Source organism: Nelumbo lutea, chromosome 8 (genome assembly GCF_056320005.1).
Source record: "Nelumbo lutea isolate HS-2025 chromosome 8, American lotus-T2T, whole genome shotgun sequence".
Lineage (NCBI taxonomy): Eukaryota > Viridiplantae > Streptophyta > Magnoliopsida > Proteales > Nelumbonaceae > Nelumbo > Nelumbo lutea.
In genome coordinates this window covers 26,590,613-26,615,869 of record NC_142691.1, presented here as the reverse complement: position 1 = coordinate 26,615,869, position 25,257 = coordinate 26,590,613, and the positions used below count along the sequence as shown (strand labels likewise).

Genomic DNA, 25,257 nt, shown 5'->3' with positions numbered 1-25,257 from the left:
AGATAACAAAAATAATACAGGGGAGCCTTTGATATGTCGGTGGATTCTATCCACCCCAAAGAATTTCAGTAGGCTAACCCAGTGCCGTCAAAACACATAAAAAAAAGGGACTAGTGTGCTGGTTTACCACCTGTAACAGCACTTTGCCACCTGTTGCAACATTGTTGCAGACCTGAAATGGGGGGGGGGGGGACAGATGTACTGGTTTGCTATTTGTTGCAGCCAATTTTGCCACTTGTAAATGACAAGCCTCTGGGTCCCACTGTCGGTGGATCTTATTTAAACTTATACATCTTAACAGTGAATCCCGTTAATTGGTAAGAAGTGGGACCCACTATACTGATTTGGTGGTGGGCATGACCCAATGGTGTATGGGTCCTATGACCTGTCTACCAATTGTGGGGTCCACTCATAGGTATAACCCGCTAAGAGTCCAAGCTGATGGGACTGCTTATACCTGTTATTGGGTTTAACCCTTACAAAGTAGCTCTTTCACATAAAATCAAAATCAAAGGGTATTTTCTTCAAGGAATATAATTAAGGGGTTTTAGCAGACATAGTGCATACTTATACACCCTGAATAGGGAAACCCTAATTCTACTCAAGTTCTTTTTTTTTTTTTTTTTATGAATTATGATCAAAGCAGTCAAGGAAGAAAAAGAGTGGGACATGCACTCATTTATGCTCTCATTCATTCAAACATTCTCGTTTCTCTTTTCTCCTTCCTCCTTTCTCTCTCTCTCTCTCTCACACACACACACACGCACATACACAGACACACACTGCACACTACTTCCTAGTTGGTATAAAGCAGAAACAGATCTAGACAGAAACTCCTGAAAGTTCTCCATATTTATGAGATTTAACAGGCTTTCTAGAGTAGGGGTGACAAGCTCTTCAGGTCCTGAAGTCCAAATTTCAAAATTTGACTTTTGACCAAAGTTTGATCAGCTTCTTGTATTTGTTTTGGAAAACAACCGAGGCGCATTTAGAACAAGAAGATATAACATTGAGGGGACACATAAGGTAAAAAAACACATCCAGAATATATCCAGCAAGTTTGATGTGCTTGCTGGATTTTCTGAACGAGAATAACTCACATTGAAAGTTGAAACCACATTTCCCATTCTTCAATTGAGTTGAAAATTTAGAGAGACCTTAAGAACTAGTTGATCTTCTTTCTGACGTAATAGTTCTCAATTATATGGTTATACTCTATTTGAAGTTGATCAAACATTGGTTGGTTAGCATGCTTTTTCTGACAATCTTTTTCTTGATTGTGCTCCTGGATCTGGTGGAGCCTGTATCTTTCATTTTCCTTATTTTATTCTTCTTTATTTTCTCCCCCTCTTTATATGTACATTTCTATTATACTTTCTTCTGATTTCTTAATCAGTTATCTTTGTCTTATATTTGTCTTACATGTTGAATGCAGTGTTATAAATGATGGGAAATTTGTTAACAATGAATTCAATGATGTATATCTAGTGACAACTCTATCTCCAATTCCCATGGAGGCCTTCACTCTTCAGGTACGAATGTAAACTTGAACTTTTAAACAAGAATTTTATGAAGTTCTGGAAAGGAAGTATTCTTTTTTCTGTTGGTCCCAGCTATATTGAGTCTTGGGAGGGGTGGACTGGATACAGACCTAACGTTGGGCATTTCTTTTTCTTTTTTCTTTTTTATTTTTTGCACAAAGTGGCTGGTCTCAGACTTGTACCTGTGTCTTATGGTTGTTAGCCTGTGCCCTTACCAACAGTGCTGCGAACAAATGGTGCCTTGATATAAGCTGACCTTTGGGGTGGGAATTGACACACCATCTTGATCAACTGATCTGATTCAGGTTTTCTTTTTCTCTTTGATAGGAAAACTTATGATTAGGGGGCCAAATGGTGGTCTTTTCTATCTGGGATCTTGGGAGGGATACATTGGATACATACCTAACCTTTGGCTTTTTTTTTCTTTTTCCTTTTTCTCCCCTCTTCACAAGTCTTAGATTCGGACCTGTATTCTCACTCGTCAGCCTGAGATTTTTCCATTACACCAAGCAATGACCCCTTAATAGGAAACCATACTTGTGGTTAAGATGATTTTTATTACAGTTTTCTAGACTGCTTATAGGAACATTTCAATAAGGTCTACAGTTGGAGACCTTTTGTAAATCTCTTAGGATCCATTCAGTATTTTTTTTATCAATAACTGGAATTCATTAGATTAAAAGAATTCAGTTACAGCGCTCCAAAGAGAGATAAACAGGCTTAACTCTCTCCGGGAAGATAACAAAAAGGAAAAATTTACAGAACAGCCCAAAACATTTGATCCCTTCCCAACCCCTGCTTTGCCAAAGCATCAGCAAATGCATTTGCTGTTCTCTTGACCCACTGAAACTTGATTTCCAGTCCTTTAGTTAGCCACTTAATCTCCCTCCTCTCATTAGCATATTTTCAAAGTCCACTACCTTCTTGTAACCAACTTAAGACTAGCTTTGAGTCCCCTTCAACGACTAACTTTTGTATTTTCAGTTCCTTAGACTTCCTTATACCCTCCAGTACTACATAGACCTCAGCTTTGAGAGAGTCTCCAAACCCAATGAAACCTGAATACAAAGCGAGCACCTTCCCACCCTCATATCTGAAAATCCCTCCTACACCTGATAGACCTGGATTTCCTTCACTACTTCCATAGAAGTTTAGCTTTATAAGTCCACTTCCTGGTGGTGACCACACAGGACAAACTAAAGAGTGAGCAGGAGCAGAATTTGCCACCTCCAGCCAGCTATTCAGCAACATAGCCGTAGAAATATCAACAAACAGGTCCAAAGATTTCAACCAATGTACCACCCTCACTGTTACTATTTCAATAAGGCGTTCTTTACTTCTTTCAATTTCAGAGAAAATTCTGGTGTTCCTTTCCTCCCAAAGAGTCTAACAAACAACAGCCCTCACACATCTCCACATTATCCTTCCCCTTTTGTTTGGCCAATCAAAGAATGAGGGGATAAACAAACTTTGAATGTTTGGCGGTGGGGTCCACCTGCAACCAAAAGAGGAAAGAAACCATTCCCAAAGATTAGTAGCAAAGGGGCAAGAAACTAATAAGTGGTAGGAGCTTTCACCATTAGCGTTGCAAAGAATGCACCAATTTGGAGAAAAGCACCAAAAAGGCCTTTTTCTTTGGAGTATGTCACATGTATTACATCTTCTGAGGAAGGCTTCCCAACAAAGGGCTCCAATCCTTGGAGGAATCGACTCACCCCAAACATCCTTAACTGGAAAGTTTTGTGCAAATGGACTGGATGAAGGTAGTAGGGACTTGAAGAAAGAGGCACAAGAGAAGGTTCCAGAGGGAGTTAGGGTCCACAATCTCTTATCCCTCTCAAAGGGATCCAACACCACCTGGTCTAAGATCTGAACCAGACTCATGGAATTTTCAATCTCTACATCCCTTAAGCCTCTTCTAAGCCCCAGATCCCAATCAAACCCAAAATTAGACTGAGAAGGAACTAGAAAACTCAAACCATTGATCTTTATTGTTCTTTAACCTTTTTGGTTGAGACTGTAAATTCTGGATTGCATATATGATGCTTATGGACAAGTAAGACCTGATTTGGGGTTGGACTAGTTTTGTTAGGTTAAAAACTCAAACCTAAGACCCATGTTTTCGATGCTTCAGGAGTATTTTCTGTTAGTTTGTTTTGTTTTTTCAAAATCAGCAACTCTGATTTTTTTTCTGTGATTGTATACGTCTTTCAATGGCTTTGAAAAATACAGAAACTCTGATTTTTTTTTTTCTGTGATTGTGTATGTCTTTCAATGGCTTTGAAAAATACTGAGATACTCTTTATTAAATCTGATGGGACAAAGTACACAACTTGGAAATTATTTTTTTTGTTGTTAGGTAACTGTTATTCTTTTATCAAATAATGAACACCCCCCCCCCCCCCCCCCCCCACACACACACACACACAAAAAAAAAAAAAAAAAAGAACTATTACTTCCTGTTTAGCCAAAGCAACAGCTAAACTATTAACAGATCTCTTAACCTAATGAAGGGTAGACCACTAGACTCTAATTTGCATTGCCAAGTCCCTTAGTTGTTGTTAAGCAATCAGCTTACTTTTATTCCACTACAATATTTTTCAGGTTGTGATTTGGACACTCTTGAACTTGGAGATTACATTTTAAGTTTTTGCTAAATCTAAAGGTCTATTAGAGCTGTCAGTGGATCTGAGGCTAAGCTGGTCAATATATATACTAAATCTCTTCAACAATGGAAGATAAATAATGCAGGAATTTATCCTAGATCTTTTGTTTTATTGATATGAATATTGGAATGCCTATGAGAGGTTTCCAGACAGCTCCTTTGATGTCAGAATACTTTTGGAAAATTTCTACTAGAAGTTTCTTGTACAGAAATTCCAATTTCAGTACAATATCTTCTCCTACAAGTAAGGGGGAAGATGATACAGGAATGTTATGCAAGATTCTGGTAGGATATTGCTTAACGCAGGTGCCTCTTCGAGGGAGGCACAACCTCCTGACCATATATAGCTGACTTAGGGGTTTTTTTTATATGCAGACTCTCCCTCTTTCCTGTCGCCTTCTCCAGACCTTCGGAGACTTGACCATTCACCAACGAGAGTCCATGTTATAAACAGTAGGAGCTCCTGGAGCTAAGGCATTGGTGTGGATTAGAGCTAACCGTAGTTGGGCTGGGCTCTATCAGTTCCCCCTCTCCTCAGGCTGATCATTGTCCTCAAGTTCAACCTGAGGGAAAATTTGGCTCCCAAGTAGCATCTTCAGGAGGCAACCCTAACCATGCCACTAGGGCCACTTTGACGATCTTCTTGTCATTCTTTATCCAGTGGTAGTCCAGTATCTACTATGGAGTGAGTTGTAATTCTCCCTCTTTTGTAAAAGGTGGCAAAACAGGGGTTGTTGAGTGTGTAGGACTCAGGTTCTTCTTGAGTAGAGAAATGTGAAACACCGGGTGTAACTTTGAACCCTTTGGCAGTTGCAGATGATAAGAAACAACTCTTATCTTTTCAATAACGAGGAAAGGCCCATTAGAAGTGGGGAGAAAAATTGTGCTATATTCGCCTTGCAATGGTGGACTGACAGTAGGGCTGCAATTTCATACACATGTTCTCTAACTTGATATAATGATATTCAATTGCCTTGTGACGTTTGTCATATTGCCTCTTGAGAGCTGTTGAGCCCACAGCAAATGGGTCTTTAGAGACTTCAATAGTTTATCGCGATCACCCAACAGTGGCCATTTCTGAAAGCCCCTTCTCATATGGGAAAATAGAGGATCTCTTCCGTAGAAAGTGGTAAGTTGTATTCTTCTAGAGTTTCACCCATGGAAGAATAGTTTTCAAGGCACCAAGGCGAACCTAGGCGACAAGGGAGCGCTTAGTCGCCTGGTCACCTAGGCATCGCTTAATGTCTAAAAGAAAAGTAAAATAAAAATGCGATGAACCCCAATTTTTGCCGTTGAAATAGAAATACAGAAGGGTAGAACCCCTATCTTTCTTCCAGAAAAAGAAATAGACCCCTATTTTTTGTTCCAGAAGAAGAAGAAGAGAGGAGGAGGAAAGAAGAAGGGGCGGAGCCCCTATTTTTGTTCCAAAAAAAAAGAAAAAGAAGGGGCGGAACCCCTGTTTTTTAGGAAAGAAGAAGGGGTAGAGCCCTTGTTTTTGTTCCAAAACAAGAAAAAGAAGGGGCAGAGCCCCTGTTTTTTGTTCTAGAACAAGAAAATAAGAAGGGGCGGAGCCCCTGTTTTTTGTTCCAGAAGAAGAAGAATAACGAAAAGCATACCTTTTGTGATCGATTTACCTTTCTTCTTCAAAGACATACAGCTTGGAACTTGATGAGGATATTTCTTGAACTCGTATTCGAACATCATATCTATATCTCTCAGAACTCACCTTCGTATATTTTATCTATCATAAACCTTAAAAAGATAGGAAATTAATAAAAAAATTATTATAATGTGAAAGAAATAAAAATAGTGATTCGGTGCATCATGTCTATATTTATATTATGGACTTAAAATATAAAAAATATTAAATATGAAAAAATTACAACATGTTATAGATACATTATATGGTGTTTGGGCGAGGCGAGACCCAAAAAGCGCCTACACGCCTAGGCGTCGCCTTGACAACTATGCATGGAAGCCACTTAACCTACTATTTTGGGCGCTCTCTTGTAAAACTTCTCAAGTTGGTCTCCAAACATCACTTGGTGATTTTTGTCTGGCATCGGTTTGAAGATGATAGCTCGTAGAATGGTGGTGGTGGGTATCTTGTAACTTAAAATACGCCTTACAGAGCATATTGAGGAAGATAAGATCTCTATTTGACACAACCCCCTAAGGACTACCATGCAACTTTGCAACATCTCAAATGAATACTTCAACCACCGTGGAAGCACTATAACGGTGGGGCAAGGCCTAGAAGTGCCCATATTTTGTTTAGTGGTCAACAACCGCGAGGGGAGAGAGAGAGAAGAAGAAGAAGAAGAATTTTGCTAGGAATGCTGGATCTAAGCTCTGATAGAGAGAGAGAGAGAGAATAATTTTCTTTTTCTCTCAAAAAATAATTATTTGTCCATGGGGATACACCTTACATCACGTGCACAAGGAGATTCGACATAACAAACCCTGATGATTAGTTATGCCCATGTGGCATTCTATAATATATTCGAGTGATGGTGGGTTGGGTACGAGCTCTTGGAACAGAGGCATTGGTGTGGATTGGAGCTGACCCACTGCTGGCCTGGGCCCTATCAAATTCTTAATGCTGTAATTTGTTTATATGTATTTTTTTTTCTATTGTTTGTATTTTTTCATAAAGTGACATCCCTTCACTTTTTACCTGATTTGTTTTTTTCTGTAATGGAAATTACCTTAGAAATGATATTTAGGATTTTTTCTTCTTTCATTTTCAAAGTGAAATTGCAACTCAGTTTTGTTAGTATCTTTAAATTAATGCAGAGGTGGTCTGCAGCTATTCTTGAGACTAAATGACAAACTTTGTGGAACATTATACCTTTTATTTTCTTTTGACGATGTTTGCAGAGAAAATAAATGGGTGCATATTTGAAGTAGCCTCTCAAATGTTATTATTGAAAATATGGAGGCTTATCATATCTGAAATTATTGGCTGCGTATTGATGCTAAATGATTATGGGGGATAACTTGTGTCATTTAGAATGATACTGGAAGATGTCTTTTTCATAGTAAAAGTAAATGGAATTTATTATAAATGAAAAAGTAATGATTTCCATGAGAACACCCAGAGAAAAACTAAAAAATGTCTCCTAAAGTGAGACCATAAAAAAGCCAAAAAATCTATTAGAATCTATACATCATCCAAGGGTAGTCTAAAACTTTCTTTGGAAAAGATGCTTAGTTCACATATTCAAAATCTGGAAGTGTTAAAATCGAATCCTATGCAAGAATTCTGATGTCTAGACATATCCTTCTAGCACTCGTGACTTTCTCATCAAATATTCTTCTATTCTTTTCCATCCAAAACAGCTATGGGAATGCTTCTATGCCAGCAGACTTTGTCTTAGGACCACAGTTGAATGAATTTCATAATGGAAACATCTCATGAGGAAGAGTTCGGCTAAAAGATCTTCTATGCATGAAACATTATGACTAAACACAATCATCCATCCGATATCTAGGAGGAGATTGTAACCACCAGTCAACTTTGAGACAAAAGAGCAAACTTATGGGGCATTACACTTTCTGCAATCTTTCAGGTTGTTGGAGACAGTTTAGCAAAAACAAAGGTGGTTGGAGACAAAATAAATAGGCGAATATTTAATGGATGACCACTGCCACAATTATGCAGGGATATCAACTCTAACATTGTTGACTGGGCATTTTGTGCTAATTGCTAAAAAGATTCATGGACATGAATTGAGTAGATTTGGAATTAGATTGGAAGTCAATTGTGATTATTGACCATACTTTTTTTTCCTGTAACCACATTGATCATACATATTTGTTATAATTTTTCTCATTTGTTTTTGTAAGTAGAGGTGTCTTTACCGTATACCTTTAAGCATCTTTTAAATATCTGTAAGTGAAACTTCTGTTGCCAATGAAAAGTCATTAGTCAGTTAATTGACTTCGTAAGCCAACCCATCTTAAAGAACTTTAACTGATATGTGGTTTGCCTAATTTGTTTTTTGTAGGACACAGAAGTTTCTGCAGTTAAATACATTTCTTGGGTTGAATATAAAAGCTTACTAACAAAAGAAGATCCTGAATATGTCCCTTATGATGTGAGTGGGCAATATGGCCAACTGTTTGATATAATTGAAAAAAGGTATGGTGTTATAATTCATTAAACAGAACCTGATTCTCTATCATCCTGTTCAAATTCGTAATATTTTTATGATAATTGATTGTTATTCACATTTGTAATTAAAAAATTAAGAAACCTGAAGTTTATCCAGTGAAATATCTTCATCTGATGTTGGTTATTAGTGCATGAGGATTTCAAAGACATTGTCAACAGAAAAAGTCTTCGCAAGAGCCTGTAAGTTGCTCTGGTACCAAGAAGAAGTAGAAAGAAGAAGAGGAGGAAGAGCTAGTTACAAATGAGAAGAGTGTTTTACTGTTCACACCCTCAAACTTGATATTTATATCATGAGAAGAAAATTACAAGAAATCCCTTACTTGGGTGCCCAAATACAAGTAGACATGAAAAACGGCAAAAAACCCCCTTGCCTTATATATTCTCAACAAATATCAGAAAGCTGATTGTTGAAGGTGACTCAAAGTAGGTCAAAGGTTGGCTACAAAAAGGGGGGAATGGAATTTGAAAATTTTCGAATGAAAAAAAAAAGTTTAAGTGACTGACCCAGGACATGAATATAAAACTGCAGTGGGTAAAGAAAGTTTACCTCTCCACTTGCAAAACTAGGGGTGGGAAGGAATAGTTTACTTTGGGCTTTGTTGTAATTTGAACTTCTATCTGGGGAGGGTTAAGTGAGTTTACCTCTCCACTTGCTTTCTTGTATCCATTTCTTATTAATATTTTATAAAAGTTTAAGTTATTGATCAAAAAATGAAAAGTGCTAGAGGCATGCTAGGAGGGGTTTGATTTAAGTAGTGAGAAATGATTTAAGCATTGATTAAACATGGCTCTGCAGAAAGGAAGAATCATTTGTTATGACTAAACTAATTTATTGAATATGTTAAATGCATCTCTAAATTTGTTACCTAATAATTTTCTGTTTATGCAAGTGGTTTCATGTAAAATTGCTTTTAGGTATAAGGAGAACACAGAGGCACGCAGTCTGATCCTTCAAAAACAACTTCGCCGTTATGCACCAATTTATCTTGATACTGAGGTACAAATAATTAACTTTTCATTCATTAATCTCAATACTGTTACGATTGTCATGTGCATCTTTCAGTCACTTTTTAGTGTTTCGTTGAATACATTTGTGAACCAAGCTTCTTTAGTTTGTTCTAAAAGACATTCTTCGATTTGTTTCTTAACTTGAATTTGACTATTTATAATACCATATTTCTTAACTAGCAATATAATGTTTATATTTATGTGAAGAGCTCATTCAAATTTTCTTGTCATTTTGATCTGTCTGTTCATCCTTCTGTTTAATGTTAAGTGGGCTTCAGTCCTACACTTTCAGTGATAGTATGAGTCCATCTCTTATTCAGACTTAGCCTTCGTTGTGACAATTTTGGCTGGTCCTCACTCCTCACTTTTTGCTTGAGTGCCTTTCCCCTGGTTTACTGCATTCTAGTGAACATATCACACAATTGTGAACCTCTTTGCTGTTTTAGAGTATGACAAGTTTGATAGAGATCCAAGTGTTCTTGTCCTATCCAGAGGTGTCCCTCATTGATTGCACAACTACTGTTGAATGAAAGAAATAGATAATTATTTTTGCACAGCTATCACACTCTGCTGGGTGTTGGCATGGATCTGTGTCTCCTAACTGAGTGATTATTGATTTTGTATAATGTATATTTTTTTCTTTGACATGGATCAAGAAATAATGAAATGCTATGTTTGGGCAATTCCCTCTAATTCAAAATGTATTAGAATTGAAAATTACACCTACAGTAATTCAGATAATGCAAGAAAAGAAGAAAAGAGAGGAAGAGAAAGAAGAAGAAAGAAGTTTCAGCAATAGGTTGTGGAAGAAGAAAAGAAGGGAAGAGAGAAAAGAAGATGCTATAAATCTGATCTGCACTAGAATTCTGTTAGTATTAGAGAGACTAGAGGAAGAAGGAGAAGAAGAAGAGAAGAGAATAGAGAAGAAGAGAATTCTGGTTCGAACTAGAGAGAATAATCTTTGTCTCCAGTCAGCCAGATTATATTTATATGTTTCTATCCAATTAACAAAAGACTACTATGTCCCTACTTAAGTATGAGACACATCACTTAACATAACATTACACATCAGCTTTAAACATAAATATAAAGACTAAAATACCCCTATATAGTCGACACTAACACTCCCCCTTAAGCTGGTGAGTATATATCATATAGGCCCAGCTTGTTACATATGTAATCCACTCTTCCTCGACTCAACCCTTTGGTGAACAAGTCTGCCCATTGACTCCCTGTGTTAACATATGCAATATCTATGACTCCACTAAGCACCTTCTCTCTCACAAAGTGACAGTCAACTTCTATATGCTTTGTTCTCTCATGAAACACTGGATTAGAAGAGATGTGGATTGCAGCTTGGTTGTCACAATAAAGCTTCATTGGAGTATCAATCGGATATCCCATCTCTTGTAGAAGATTTCTCAGCCACACTAATTCACAAATGGTATGTGCTATGGCTCTATATTCAGCTTCTGCACTACTTGCCAGAACTGTCTATTTCTTACTTTTCCATGTCACCAGATTACCCCCAAGGAAAGTACAATAACCTGTTGTGGATCTTCTGTCAGATACAAAACTAGCCCAATCAACATCAATGTATCCCTTTATTTTGAGATTTCCTCCACTCTTATATATCAAGCCTCGACCAGGAGCTCCCTTCAAATGCCTTATAATCCTTAGAACTGCATCCCAATGTGCAACCCGAGGTTTCTGCATAAACTGACTCACCACACTAACTGCAAATGAAATATTTGGCTGGGTAATGGTTAGGTAGTTTAGCTTACCCACCAACCGCCTGCACCTTCTAGGATCTTCAAACTCTTCACCCATATCACTGTTCAACTTGGTATTTGGTTCCATAGGTGTTTCAGCTGGTTTGACACCTAACAATCCTGTTTCTTTCAACAAATCAAGAACATATTTCTTCTAACACAAATTAATACCATGCTTAGACCTTGCTATTTCTATCCCCAAGAAATATTTTAATTTACCAAGGTCCTTTATTTGAAAGTGTTTCTGCAGGAAGGTCTTCAACCTATCAATTCCCAATCTATCACTACCGGTAATGATAATATCATCTACATATACCATCAATAAGATCTTCCCAGCATGCGAATCATGACTAAATACTGAGTGGTCAACCCGAAACAGTTTCATACCAAACTTCTTTACCACTTCACTGAATCTACCAAACCATGCACGGGGAGACTATTTAAGTCCATAAATGGCCTTCTTCAGTCTGCACACCCTACCATCCTCCCCCTGAGCAACAAACCCGGTGGTTGCTCCATATAGACCTCCTCAAGTAGATCACCATGTAAGAAAGCATTCTTGATGTCAAGCTGAAAGAGAGGCCAATCATACATAGCAACTAGAGATATCACAACACGGACTGAACCAATTTTAGCAAATGGAAAGGTCTCCGTGTAGTCAATACCATATGTTTGGGAATACCCTTTTGTGACCAATTTAGCTTTTAACCGCTCTACACTACCATTAGGTAAATGCTTAACAGTGTAGACCCACTTACAATCGACAGGCTGTTTATCGGGAGGAAGCGTGGTGAGATCCCACATATGATTATGAGTTAAGGCGGAGAGTTCTTCTTCCATTGCATGGCGCTACCCTAGAGAGGCAAGGGCTTCTTGGACATCCGTAGGAACAGAAATAGAAGACAACAAAGAAATAAACTGTTAATGGGAAGTAGAAAGGTGAGTGACAGAAACATAATTAGAAATGGGATGAAGTATGCAATTGCGTTTACCTTTCCGCAAGGCAATAGGAAGATCAAGGTCAGAAATTGGGGTTGTAACGAGTGTGGGAACAACTGTCGGATTTGTTGACGGTGATGAAGCTAGAGGAGGAGCCGATACATGTTGTCGATGTGTATACACTTGATGAATGGGTGGCAATTCAATAGGAATTTGCACCAGAGGCAAAGACTTGGTCACAACTGGAACAAGTGGAATGGGTTCCTCAACGGGAACTAGAAGAGGAGGTGGTGAGGAAGAAGAAACATCACTTGAAGAAAACGGAGTGGACTCAAAGAAAGTAACAGCATGACACACAAAGGAACGCCGGGAATTAGGATTGTAACACTAATACCCTTTCTGGGTATGGGTATAGTCAAGGAAGATACACTTAGTGGATCATGCATCTAACTTGTCCCTTCCCGGTCCAAGATTATGAACAAAACAGACACACTCGAAAACCCGAGGAGTAAGGGGAAACAAAGTGGTGAAGGGAGAGAATGACCTTCAAGGATGGGCATGGGCATCCGATTAATTAGGAAGCAAGATGTAAGCACAACATCACTCCAAAAATGTTTGGGTACATTCATATGGTGCATAAGGGATCAAGCAATTTCCTAAAGGTGGCAATTCTTTCTCTCAGCTACCCCATTTTGTTGTGGGGTGTAGGTACATGATTTGATGGATAATGCCATATTGTTCCAAATACTCCTGAAGCGGTGTATAAAAGTATTCACGGCTGCGAATTTCGGCATAAAATTTTTGGAAAATGGAAAACAATTCACTCATTTCTTTCATTAGGTAAAGCCACGCCATCCTTGAATAATCATAAACAAAAATAACAAAGTATTTGTAACCATTGTATGAAATTATTTTATTTGGACCCCAAACATCGGAATGAACTAAAGAAAAAGAACTCGACATACGATTATCAACCTTAGGACTAAAGGGAACCCGATGATGTTTCCCCAAATGGCATGACTCACACTCCAAAACAGAAAGAAGACTCAATGATGGAACAAGAGACTTCAAAACTTTAAGTGATGGATGACCAAATCTACAGTGCCACTGAAGAGGAGAAAGGGATGTTTGAAGAGTTGTTGATGCACTACCACCACCATTAAGATAATATAGTCCACCAGCTTCATGCCCTCCAACAATCTTCATCCCCATCTTGAGATCCTGAAAAACACAAGAAGGGTAAAAAGTGATAGAGCAATTAAGGGACTTGGTCAACTTACTAGCAGACATAAGATTAAAAGGAAACTTGGGAACATACAAAACTGAGGATAAAGATAAAGGGTCTATGTTAACATTACCAACACCACAAATGGAAGATGTGGAACCCTTATCAAGGGTAACAGAGTGTGATTCCAGATACTGAGTAAGGGAGGAAAACACGCCTGGAGTTCCAGTCACGTGATTGGAGGCTCCAAAGTCAATAATCCAGGGGTTGGGTTTGGATGCTAGACAAGCCATACCTTAGTGTGCAAGAGTGGCTATATTCTGTTGAGATGTGGCCTGAACAAATCTCTCATATTTATCACGTGGAACATTCATCATCTCCTTTCCAGGAACATCTATAGATATAGAAGGCATTTGATCAGCTTGATGACTCTCTTGTCTGGAATTACTATCACTGGCCACTTAATGATTTGCCCAGGTTGAAGGTGGGCCATGCAAGTCATAACAAAAGTTGATGGTATGTCCTTCCATACCACAATGTGTACATCTTATTGGACCAGTACTACGTCCTCTACCACGAACTCCCCCTGAATCTCGACCTCCAATACATCCACCACCTCCACTACGACCATACACCGGTCCACTGCTACCACTACGGATGGGTTGAGCTCCCCGAGCTCCACCTCTAACACCACGGCCTCACCCTCTTGACACTGGAAAGGCCGATGTGTCAGAGATATTAGAGTTCTCTGTAGGCCCAATAGAGATCCTCCGAAGACGAACAAACACCTCTTCTAAAGACGAAAGAGCTGACCCTCCTAGTATTTGTGCTCTCACTGGTTCATATTTAGGTTTCAGTCCTACTAAAAATCTAGTCATATCTAGTTGTTCTCTCTGTTGTTGCTGAATTTTAACATCAGAAGTGAGGGGATGGTACACATTCAACTCTTTGTGAAGGTTCCTAATGCTAGCATAGTACTCCTCAAGACTTTGATTACCCTGTTGCTGATTAAAGTACTCCTAATAAAGCTGATACACTCTAGTTGTGTTGTCTTGTCCCAAATACAGCTTCTTGGCATGGTCCCAAACCTCCTTGGCTGTATCGAGGAACATGAAATTCATATTGATCTTGGGTTCCATACTATTCCATAACCAGGTCATAATTAGTGCATCCTCTTGTTCCCAATCACCATACTCATGAGACTTAGCAGAGGGTTTTTCTTTCCTTATGTGCTTCCTTTTCTTCTTAGCTTTAAGAAAGACCTCTACAGATTTCGCCCAAGGCACATAGTTCTCCCCATTCAATTTGATAGAAGTCATCTGAACATTCAGGTAGTCGGTGGGAACCATCACACTAGTTTTGTTTTCACTGTTATTTCCCATATCTGACATTTTTTTTTCTTTAGTTCACTTCTCACCACCCGTCACTGAATTCTTCACTCTCCAAATCACAACCCTACTACACAACTACCTGAATACTCACCACACTGCTTGCAACTCACCAACCATTTGATCCACACTGAAATCCCCACAAAACCCACCTATCTAATCACCAAACTACCGACCTGCACTCAGCTGTCATCTGCATCACCTGAAACTGCCCTCTTCTCATCATCGATTAGGGGAGCTTCCTACAAATCATTGCAAACACCCATAAACTACTGACTGGAGGCATAAAAACCTCCAAGGGGAAAAGGCAATCACTCCTTTTCAGCCCCTTTCCCTATCTTCAACAGATGATGAAGAACAAATAAAAAACCCTAGGCTGAATGGTGAGAAAAGCAGAATTCTGGGCATATTCGATTTTATCACAGTGGCTCTGATTCCATGTTATAAATCTGATCTGCACTAGAATTCTGTTGGTATTAGAGTTGAAGAAGTATTAGAGAGACTAGAAGAAGAAGGAGAAGAGAATAGAGAAGAAAAGAATTCTGGTTCGAACTAGAGAGAATGATCTCAGTCTCTAGTCGGCCAGATTATGTTTATATGTTTCTATCCAATTAACAAAAGACTACTATGTCCCTGCTTAAGTATGGGACACATCACTTAACATTACACATCAGCTTTAAACATAAATATAAAGACTAAAATACCCCTATACAGTCAACACTAATAGAAGAATTTGAACCCCTCTCTCTAGCCCCCTTTCATCACTTTTATTAATAATTCTAAGTCTGACCACAATTACTTAGATGCCCTTAATGGGGCAGCCAGCACTACACTACTTAAAAGAAAATAAAAAGAAGGCCCATAAGGCCCATAACTAAGAAACATAACTTTTATACACTACTTAAAAGAAATAAACAACACTAGGGCTCATTTGACCCATTCTCACTACACTCCCCCTCAAGCTGAACATAGATGTCAATCATTCCCAGCTTGCTTACATAATGTTCAAGCTTTGCCTTTGGGACTCCCTTAGTTAGAAAATCTGCTAACTGCTTTTCTGATGCAATGAAAGGTAGGCACACCTCTCTCGAAGCTACTCTCTCCCGTATAAAGTGTCTATCTACCTCAATGTTCTTAGTTCTATCATGTTGAATTGGGTTGTGAGCAATATTAATAGCATCTTGGTTATCACAATACAACATCAGTAACTCGTCACATGCACCCATCTCATTAAAGAGAGATCTAAGGCATAACAACTTAGAAACACCATGGGCCATAGCTCTATACTCTGCCTCAACTAAAGATCTAGCAACCACTGACTGCTTTTTGCTTCTCTAGGAAACAATATTTCTAGCTACCATAGCACAATATCCTGATGTGGATCTCCTGTTATCCAAATTTCTTGCCCCAATTAGGATCTATATATGCTTCTACATTCATGTGCCCATGTTTAGCAAATAATATACCCTTCTCGGGGGTTCCCTTAAGGTAGCATAATACCCTTTCTGTAGCAGCCCTATGTGTGTCTCTAGGAGCATGCTTGAACTCGCTGATGACACTCACAACATATGAAATGTCTGGACGAGTCATACATAGATAAAGAAGTTTCCCTAGTAATCTCTGAAACACTCTCCTATCAACTAAAAGTTCTCCATCATTAACTAAGAGTTTATGGTTCACATTAATAGGGGTAGAGGCAGGTTTAGCACCAAGTTTTCTAGTCTTAGCAAGAAGGTCTAGCACATACTTCCGTTGAGAAATAAAGATACCTTCCTTGGACCTAGCAACCTCAATGCCCAGAAAATACCGCAACTCCCCTAGGTCTTTAATTTCAAATTTAGAATTGAGACACTTCTTGAGAGCACTAACTTCTTCTGTTTCATTGCCAGTAACCACAATATTATCTACATAAACTCTAAGGAATGTCACCAGAGTGTCTTTTCTCTTAACAAAGAGGGTATGATTTGATTGAGTCTGAATGTATCCAAACTGAACAAGAGCAACCCTAAACTTGTCAAACCAAGCACGTGGTGATTGTTTCAGGCCATAAAGTGATTTCTTCAATCTACACACCTTACCCTGCATTTCCTTGCCATATATACCAGGAGGAAGTGGCATATATACCTCTTTAATGAGATTTCCATTCAGGAATGCATTCTTAACATCAAATTGATACAGAGACCAATCATAGCACAATGCTAAGGATAAAAGAACTCTCACCGAAGTCATCTTAGCAATTGGAGAAAAGGTCTTAGTGTAATCTATCCCATATGCCTGGGTATATCCCTTGGCAACAAGACGAGCCTTATACCTCTCAATTGACCCAGTTGCATGATACTTGATAGTGAAAACCCACTTGCACCCAACAAGTTCCTTCCCAGCTGGCAAGTCAACAATATCCCAAGTAATGTTTTTATGAAGGGCTTCTATTTTAGTACTCATATCATCCCTTCAATTTGGTGTGGCTAAGGCTTTTGAAACAAACTTTGGAATGGATTATGAAGAAATGGAGGCTAGAAAGGCATAGTAGGATGGGGACAACAAGCTGTAGGAAAGATGTTTGGAAATATAATGTGTTGTACATTTCCTCTTACCTTTTCTTAAAGCAATGGGTAGGTCAAGGTTTGGAAACAAGGGTGCTGGTGGAGGAGGTGATGGACATGTCCTCTCTTTAGTAATCGGGAGCACCTGGGACTCAACTGGAGGTGTGGGATCAACATGTGTTTGCCTTAGCCTTTGTCGATGGTACCACCTTTGGAGTAGGATGAGTGGAAACAACTGGAGGACTAGTAGGAGGATGGGGAGGAACAGGAGTGGAAGCCCTCAAAGGAGAGAATCCCGCCACAGGAATGGGGGTAATTGTGGAGGGCTCGATAGAAGACTCAACCGGAGTTGGCAAAGGAAGGGATGAAGAAAACAACTTGAGAGATCTCTCCCACTTAGAAGGATGTCTATAAAATGGAATTGACACTGCAAAGGTGACATCCAGGGAAACAAATTGGGTGCCACTAATGGGATCAAAACAATAGTACCCTTTTTGTGTGGAGGAATAGAGAAAATCTCAACATTAGGAAAGAGGACTCTGAAATGAGATTTTAACCCCAAGAGTCGAGAAGGCATGCAGTTAATAAGGTAGGTAGCTGTTAAAACTGCATCACCCCAAAACTTCATAGGAACATGGGTAGCAAAAAGAATGCTCCTTGCAACTTCCACAATGTGTTTGTTTTTCCTCTCCACTACTCCATTTTGTTGTGGAGTGCGAGCACAAGAACTTCGATGAATAACCCCAAACTTCTCAAGATAGGATGTAAGGTCCTCAAAATATTCCTTAGCATTGTCTAACTGGAATATTTTGATGCGTGTATTAAACTGAGTGATTATGTGTTCATGGAACTGTTGCATAAGTTTAGGCACTTTAGCCTGAGAGCGCAAAAGGTAAATCCAAGTATATTGTGAAAAATCATCAATAAACATGATGAAATATCTATAGCCACCCATACATGGTAAATGGTAAGGCCCCCACACACCAGAGTAAACAATATTAAAAGGAATAGTTGATCTTTTATTACTTGAAGGATAAGGCTCTTACAATGCTTTGAGAACTCACGAGACTTGCAATGAAGATTCAATAGACTAATTCCTTTAAATAACTCTGGAAACAATTGACTCAATGAAGAAAGGACAAATGACCCAAACGACTATGACATAACATAATATGACTAGTGGACTCTAAAACAAATGCAGTTCTCTTAGGTTGTACTTGGCTTTGCTCAGGCATGTCTAACAGATAAATCCCATTCGCCTCATGGCCACTCCCAATCACCTTTTGAGATTCCATGTCTTGAAAAACACAATCTGAAGGAAAAAAGGTCACACTGCAATTCAGGGATTTAGTCAAATTACTAATTGAAAGCAAATTGGTATTAAGTTTAGGTACATGAAGAACAGATGATAACGTCAAGGCATTAGAGGTCTTAATGTCTCCCTTTCCTATGATAGGGGCTAGGGAGCCATTAGCAAGGGATATCTTATCCCGGCCAGAAAGAAGTTGGGTAAGAGGTGAATAACTGTGAAACACTGGTCATATGGTTAGAAGCACCATAATCAATTATCCAAGGGTTTTTTGAGTACTTGAGATAGAAGCATGATGTGCAGTGGCACGAATACCTGAGTGAGCATATGCAGAGGAATGAATAGTCTCTGAAGGAGTTGTAGCAGTGGATTCCAAGTGACTGACAATTCAGCCATACTTCTCTCATATTCAGCCCTGGCGGCTGCAAGCTGTTCTCCCACTGACTTCTCTCCACCCTGTCCTTGTTCACCTTGTGAAAAGGTGGCTACATTTGCATTTCCACCTTTTCAAGTTTTATTCCTTTTTCCACATTTTCTTTCTTGAATATGGCAGGAACGAGCTCTGGATGCAACTTCCAATATGTGTCTTTAGTGTGTTTAGGCTTATTGCAGTATTCACAGATAACATCTTTCTTCCCAGTGCTAGCCTCCGGCTTCATCCCCGCATTAGTATAGTGATCAACATGTGGCTCTACAAACTGAACCTGTCTTCTGCTCTCCTTACTGCTCACCATAGCATATGCTGGAGACAAAGTCACCTCATCCTTTGCTTAAACATTCTGCCTCACAATATCATACTCCAAGTTGAGCTTGGTGAGGAACTCAAAGACCCAATTTCTCTCCCCCAACCTCCTTTATGTTTCTGCATCCTTTGTGCAACCCTAAACAACAGTCTCCATCAGATCAATCTCTTACAAAAGAGATTTCAGCATAGAGAAGTAGACTGCTAAGGGCTTTTCCCCCTGTCTAAGATTATTCACATCATGCTTCAATTTGTAGGTTCGAGCAACATTAAGCTTTTGGGAATAGGTTTCTATGACACTATCCCACACTTCTTCTGTAGTTTCAATCCACAGGTAATGTTGACTAATGTGTGGTTGCATAGAATTCACTAACCAACCCACTACTGTGTAGTTTTCCTGCATCCACCTTTCATAGGTAGGATCATCCTCTTCCGGTTTCTTCTTACTCCTGGTAATATAACCCCATTTTCCTCTACTACACACATGTATCTTAATAGATTGAGACCAAGCTAAATAATTGGTCCCATCTAGCTTCACAATAGTCACAGCCCCAAAAAGATTCTCCACTGACCCCCCATGTCCAAACCTATAATATGTGGAATATTTGGTCTCTCCTCTAGTTTGCTCCATTGAGTAAACAGATGCAAATGAAAATCAAATTAGGGCTTTACTAGGCTAGATTTACTTTTCTAAGCAAAGAACAACCTTTTCAACCCCCCAAAATTAGGGACCTGCGGGATGGGGAGAAAGAGAGAAACTTCAACCGCCCCTTCCAGAGGTTCCAGAATTCAATCCAACCAAAACTGCCTCTAATAGAAATCAAAAGGCTTACCTATTATCCCCAAGCACCTGGTTCAATCTGTCTCTATGACCTGTAACAATGTTTCTCTAGTTATCTAGGGTTTTTGGGAAAAGTCTCCAAGAACTTGTCCTAGGCTTCAACTAAGGATGAGAAACCTCCACAAAAATCTCCAAAAACCTTCCTAACTGGGCTACATAAGTAGCTGATTGATTAACTGATCAGTTCTCTATACTTACTATGTATGGGCAAAGAAAGGAGAAAAAGGTTGAAAGTGAGAACCCACTCTGATACCAAGTTGAAAATTACACCTATAGTAATTCAGATAATGCAAGAAAATAAGAAAAGAGAGAAAGAGAAAGAAGAAGAAAGAAGTTTGGGCAATAGGTTGTGGAAGAAGAAAAGAAGGGAAGAGAGTAGAAGAACTCGAACCTCTCTCTCTAGCCCCCTTTCATCACTTTTTTTTTTTTTTGATTGGAAACAGTGACTTTCATTAAGGATATCAAATAACATCTTGCACTGTCAACCACTCTGACAAAGAGTGTTGACTCCAAAATAACATCTTGCACTGGCCTAGAATGAGGACTGTCATCCTCCCCACCCTTTCTTCTCTCACTTTCTAGTTCATCCTTCACCAAGATCCTAAAGATCTCCAAAATCATCTCCCGATTCTGTCACCGTCCTCCTCGTCAACTGTCAGCATCTTATCACTACCCACTACTTCTGTTGAAGCACTGGCAGAGGCAGACTTGGATGTCGGGCTGGTCTCTCTTGTGAGCAAAGGACTAGAAGAAAGATTAGTACCCACAAAAACCAAAGGAGACATCATACCTTGTGACTGAGAGGGAGACACACTAGGATTTGGAAGGTTCTGGTTTCTGAACTTAGCCTTTTGCCAGGGGTGACACTCTTTGGACCAATACTTGGAGAAAAGCACCGGGATATAGGGTCTGTTGTTGCCTTGCCGAGAGCCAGTGGGAGTGTTCTACTACAATCAGTTCCTTCTTGTCCTTGATCTTGTACGTTGCTGGTTTCTCCATTCCTTTCTGGCTGAGTTTCCCTCTCAACCGAAGGATTTTCCTTTTCCACCATCATTGCCCCTACTTCCAATCCATTAAAGCGCTCTTCAAATAGTAAGGCTAGACCGTTCGCCTCCACCAAATCAATCAAAGCTTTTGATTTGCTTTCCACACTTCCTGGGCTAGGGGAAACTGTAAAGGCTTCATCGTCTGTATTGTCTTCATCGAAGCTGACCAATCTGTATCGAACAGATCGTCCTTATCCCTTTGCCGATCGTACCTTGGGTTTGGTTTCTCTGGGCTAATAGAGTAGGAAACCAGCCTGGGTTTCCATGTCCATAATACTCCCACAATCTTCTGATCTCTCTTTTTTCCGATTGGTGGGGCTTGGGTTGGGATGATGATAGACCAGGAAAATCGTCTGGTGTCGCTCGATTCCTGCCTCCTATCACATGACCTCCTCAAATTAGGTCCAACTCTGTTTGCTGGCCCAACTGGATTAGGCCCAGTTACTTTTGGCCTTAAAACAGGACTTTCTTTACCCGACGCCACGTGCCCACTTAAGGGCCCATGTGGCTATTTCAGCCAACCCTGTTTCTCCAGCTGCCTCAAAACACAAAGCCCAATGTCCACCTGTCTTTCTTCAGATTTTGACACAACCACCTGGGCAAACGATCTGAATTTAGCCGTTGGGGTTTGAATTACTGAGCCTGATTTGTTGATAAATAGAGGAAAATGTTCCTTTGTGTTCGTCTTCTCCAGAGCCACAGTTTCCTTAATCGTGAAACTTCTCTTTTCATTCTGTCACTGCCTTTGAATGTGCTGAGTAGGTAGACTTGCCACGTCAGCGTCGTCTTCCTCGGGATGCCCTTCCTTCCACCACTGAGCTTCAATGGACGTAGTAATCCAGGCTTTGTATTCCACCGCATCTGTGTATACTTCCAGTAGATGAGGGATTAACTCTGGTTTTGCTCCTCTCAGTCGAACTACGGCTGCTCTCAAGTCATCAGCAATGAAGTCCAGCAGTTCTCCTCCACAGAGTTTTGCAACTCTTGTAAACATTTCCAAGTTCCAGAGGTGAAATGGTTACCTAGGATTCTCAGTTCAATATACTTTATTGGCTCGACAATCTTTTCATTAGAACAGGGAGACCACCCCTCTACTATCACCATGCCTTGCTTAGTTATAGCCGACAAGGGTACATCCACCTGCACTTCTTCAAGCAATAATAACACTGCTTTCTTCCCATTGAAAGGTTGTATTACTACCTTGCCTAACTGTTTCACTTCTTCCCCTGGGCCAGTCCAGTCTCTTACAATTCCTTTTGCTGAAATAACCACCCTGCGTTCCCAATCTTCTTTGGAGGTGTTTACCCACATTTTAAGCTTTCCCAGATGTGCAGCTAAACATGCATCTTCTACTTCCTCGCACAGCATTTCGTCTTCACTCCAAATCTCCTTTTCCTTCAATGTTTTTTATTTCTCTTCTTCATTTGATATTTTTTCCTCCCCTTTTCTGCCTTTCAAAGCTGTGTTGGAGAACTCCTGAATTGCTTGAATAATCTTATCCCAACCCGAGGCCTTTCTTCCTTCTGGGAAACAGGTATATTGTTTCAAACCTTCACCAACTCGTATATTCCAACATACCTTCCCTTTTTGTTTTCTCTTTTTTATGCAACATATTTTCTTCCTGCATCAGTGGTAGTTTTTTTATGCTTTCACCTGTGATGAGTTCTTTGCACCTTCTAGCACACCCCTGAACCAAAAAATAGCTCTTTTTGGAAGGACGAGGGAAGCTCTTCTTTGTTCAACTATCTTCAGTGCTTGGGCTCCCCTAGTCCACACCTCCTCCATCACAAAGGTTTTTGCTTCAACTTTCAACATTTTCCTCCACCTTCTCGCCAGTGAGAACTCCTCCATCATGAACCCATGCATCATAGGGATACCACCTATCCCCTTTCATCACTTTTATTAATAATTCTAAGTCTGAGTACAATTACTTGGATGCCCTTAATGGGGTGGCCAGCACTAAAGAAATAATTAAAGAAAATAAAAGAATGCCCATAAGGCCCATAACTAGAAACATAACTTTTAAACACTACTTAAAGAAATAAAGAACAGTAAAGTCCATTCAGTCCATTCTCACTACAATTTGGGAATGTTAGTAGGATATTCTGGCTTTAGGTCTATTGTAATATTCCTTTTTTTTATAAGCTATTGCAATATTACTTGTGTTGTCTTTTGTTGGTTCATCTATCCTTGCATGATCACATCAAGTACATCTATCTTTGACAACTCTTACATGGACTTGGGTACAAGAGTTGGAATGTGTGCCAAGTATGATGTGTCAGAATCTACAAGCCAGAAAGAATAGAATCCAATGTCTTTGCGAGATTATTTTAATCTTTAAAATAATAGTGCAACAATTCATGTAATGCAACTTTTTATTTTATATACAAAATTCAGTAATTAATGAAAAAGATTTCAAATTAAACATAAAAAATAATGCAAATAACAAATACAACAATTTACAATTGACTGACAAGTTTGGTGTCTTGTTATTGGTGTGTTTTGTCATTGGTCTCCACATCTGTTGACTGACAAGTTTGGTGTTTCAATATGTCCTTGTGACTGGTGCAAAGAAACATTGCCTTATCTCATACATGGATTTTGTTTCCTTAAAAACAATTTATAGCTCTAATTTCCTTATTTCTTTGTTGTCTTGTTATTGCAGTTGAATGGGCTAACGGAAGCAGACAAGGAAGCTCTTGTTTTACTTATTAAAGCTGCAAAAGTGATAGATGACATCTTTTATTTGCAGGTAGGTACAAGTATTACTAGAGGTTGTACGTGCTATATTTGGTCTTTTTCTTTGTTTGTGGATAATAGGTAGAAGTTCCCAACCCTTTGGCCTATCTTGAACTAGTCCTTAATGTCTTTTTTTCTTTCCCTAGTGGTAAAGGATAAGCATTTTATTTAATACAAAAAAGACAGAAAAAAAAACACAATTTGCAGCCTAAGAGAAAAATATCCCTCCCCCTAATAAAAAAATGAAAAAAAAAGACGTACAAATATAGAAAGCCACCAAGATGCAGGTTTTCATAGGAGATGTAGTTTGAAGTCAATAAAATCAATCTCATCATCATCATCTAAGCCTTATTCCAACTATATGGAATCAGCTATATCAATCCTTATTTTTTTGGAAAATAAAAGACAATATTAAAACCAAGATTTGCAACATGAATCCTATTTCACCATTTTGTTCTGTTTAGAGCCATTTGTCACCACACTTGGGTAAGGTGTAGTGTGTTGCTTCTAGGGAACACCCCTAGCTTCAGCATGAAAAGACTTGCATAAAAAGTCAGTGATTATTCTAATATGTAGAGATTAGAGATTCAAGAAGAAAATAAGAAGAATGTAGAAGGTATGGTGTTCTATCTTGCATCAGATGCCTTATTCTCTTAATTTGCATGCCAATTACAAAAATGCCCTTAGCACCACCAAGTAATTGCATTATTTGAGATAAAGATCAAATGAATAAAATACCAATGAACACTCAATTGTCCCACTTAAGATGAGCACACCATACATGCCCAAGTTGCTAGATTGAGTTCTAGCTTGGGTATAGGGATACCCCTGGTTTATGTCTTTAGTGGGGCTTCAACTTGGGCATTCCCAACCTCGTTTAAGTCTTTAGTGAGCTCATGTTAGGTCAATTGGCCTCAACCGACCAAAGCATATTCAAAAACTACCTTCAAATTTGACCCAACCGACTAAAGCATAGCCAAAGCCCGAGCCCAACCCGAGTTGTGTTGGGTTAAGCTTAGGTTGGGCCTAGGTTGATAAACTTGAACTTTACCTTGGGTTAGGCTATGCTTGAGCTTGAGGTTTGAGTCTTAGGGTTGGGCTTGGGTTGACCCTCAATCCAACTCAACCTTCCCGAGCTACACCTAGATCTCACAGAAGGTAGGCATTCTTCTTCACTTGCAACACATTCTCTAATGAAGTGTTTGTCTACTTCTATGTGCTTTGTTTTGTCTTGTCGAATAAATTTGTCAACCTTGTTTATGGCGGCTTGGTCGTCATAATACAGATAAGGTTGGAAGTATTGATATATCCTGATATGACAC

General features: G+C 39.2%; 1 protein-coding gene across 3 annotated transcripts in view; it reads left to right on the top strand.

Annotated features, from left to right (window-relative positions):
* Positions 1–25,257, top strand: part of NUDT3 (nudix hydrolase homolog 3) — an 88,371-nt gene that overhangs the window by 13,027 nt on the left and 50,087 nt on the right. For all 3 annotated transcript variants that reach the window (XM_088957476.1, XM_088957475.1, XM_088957474.1), the window contains 4 exons: positions 1,436–1,532; positions 8,217–8,350; positions 9,299–9,380; positions 23,862–23,948. In XM_088957476.1, the coding sequence (XP_088813602.1) occupies positions 1,436–1,532; positions 8,217–8,350; positions 9,299–9,380; positions 23,862–23,948 (400 nt within the window). The remainder of the gene's footprint in view (positions 1–1,435; positions 1,533–8,216; positions 8,351–9,298; positions 9,381–23,861; positions 23,949–25,257) is intronic.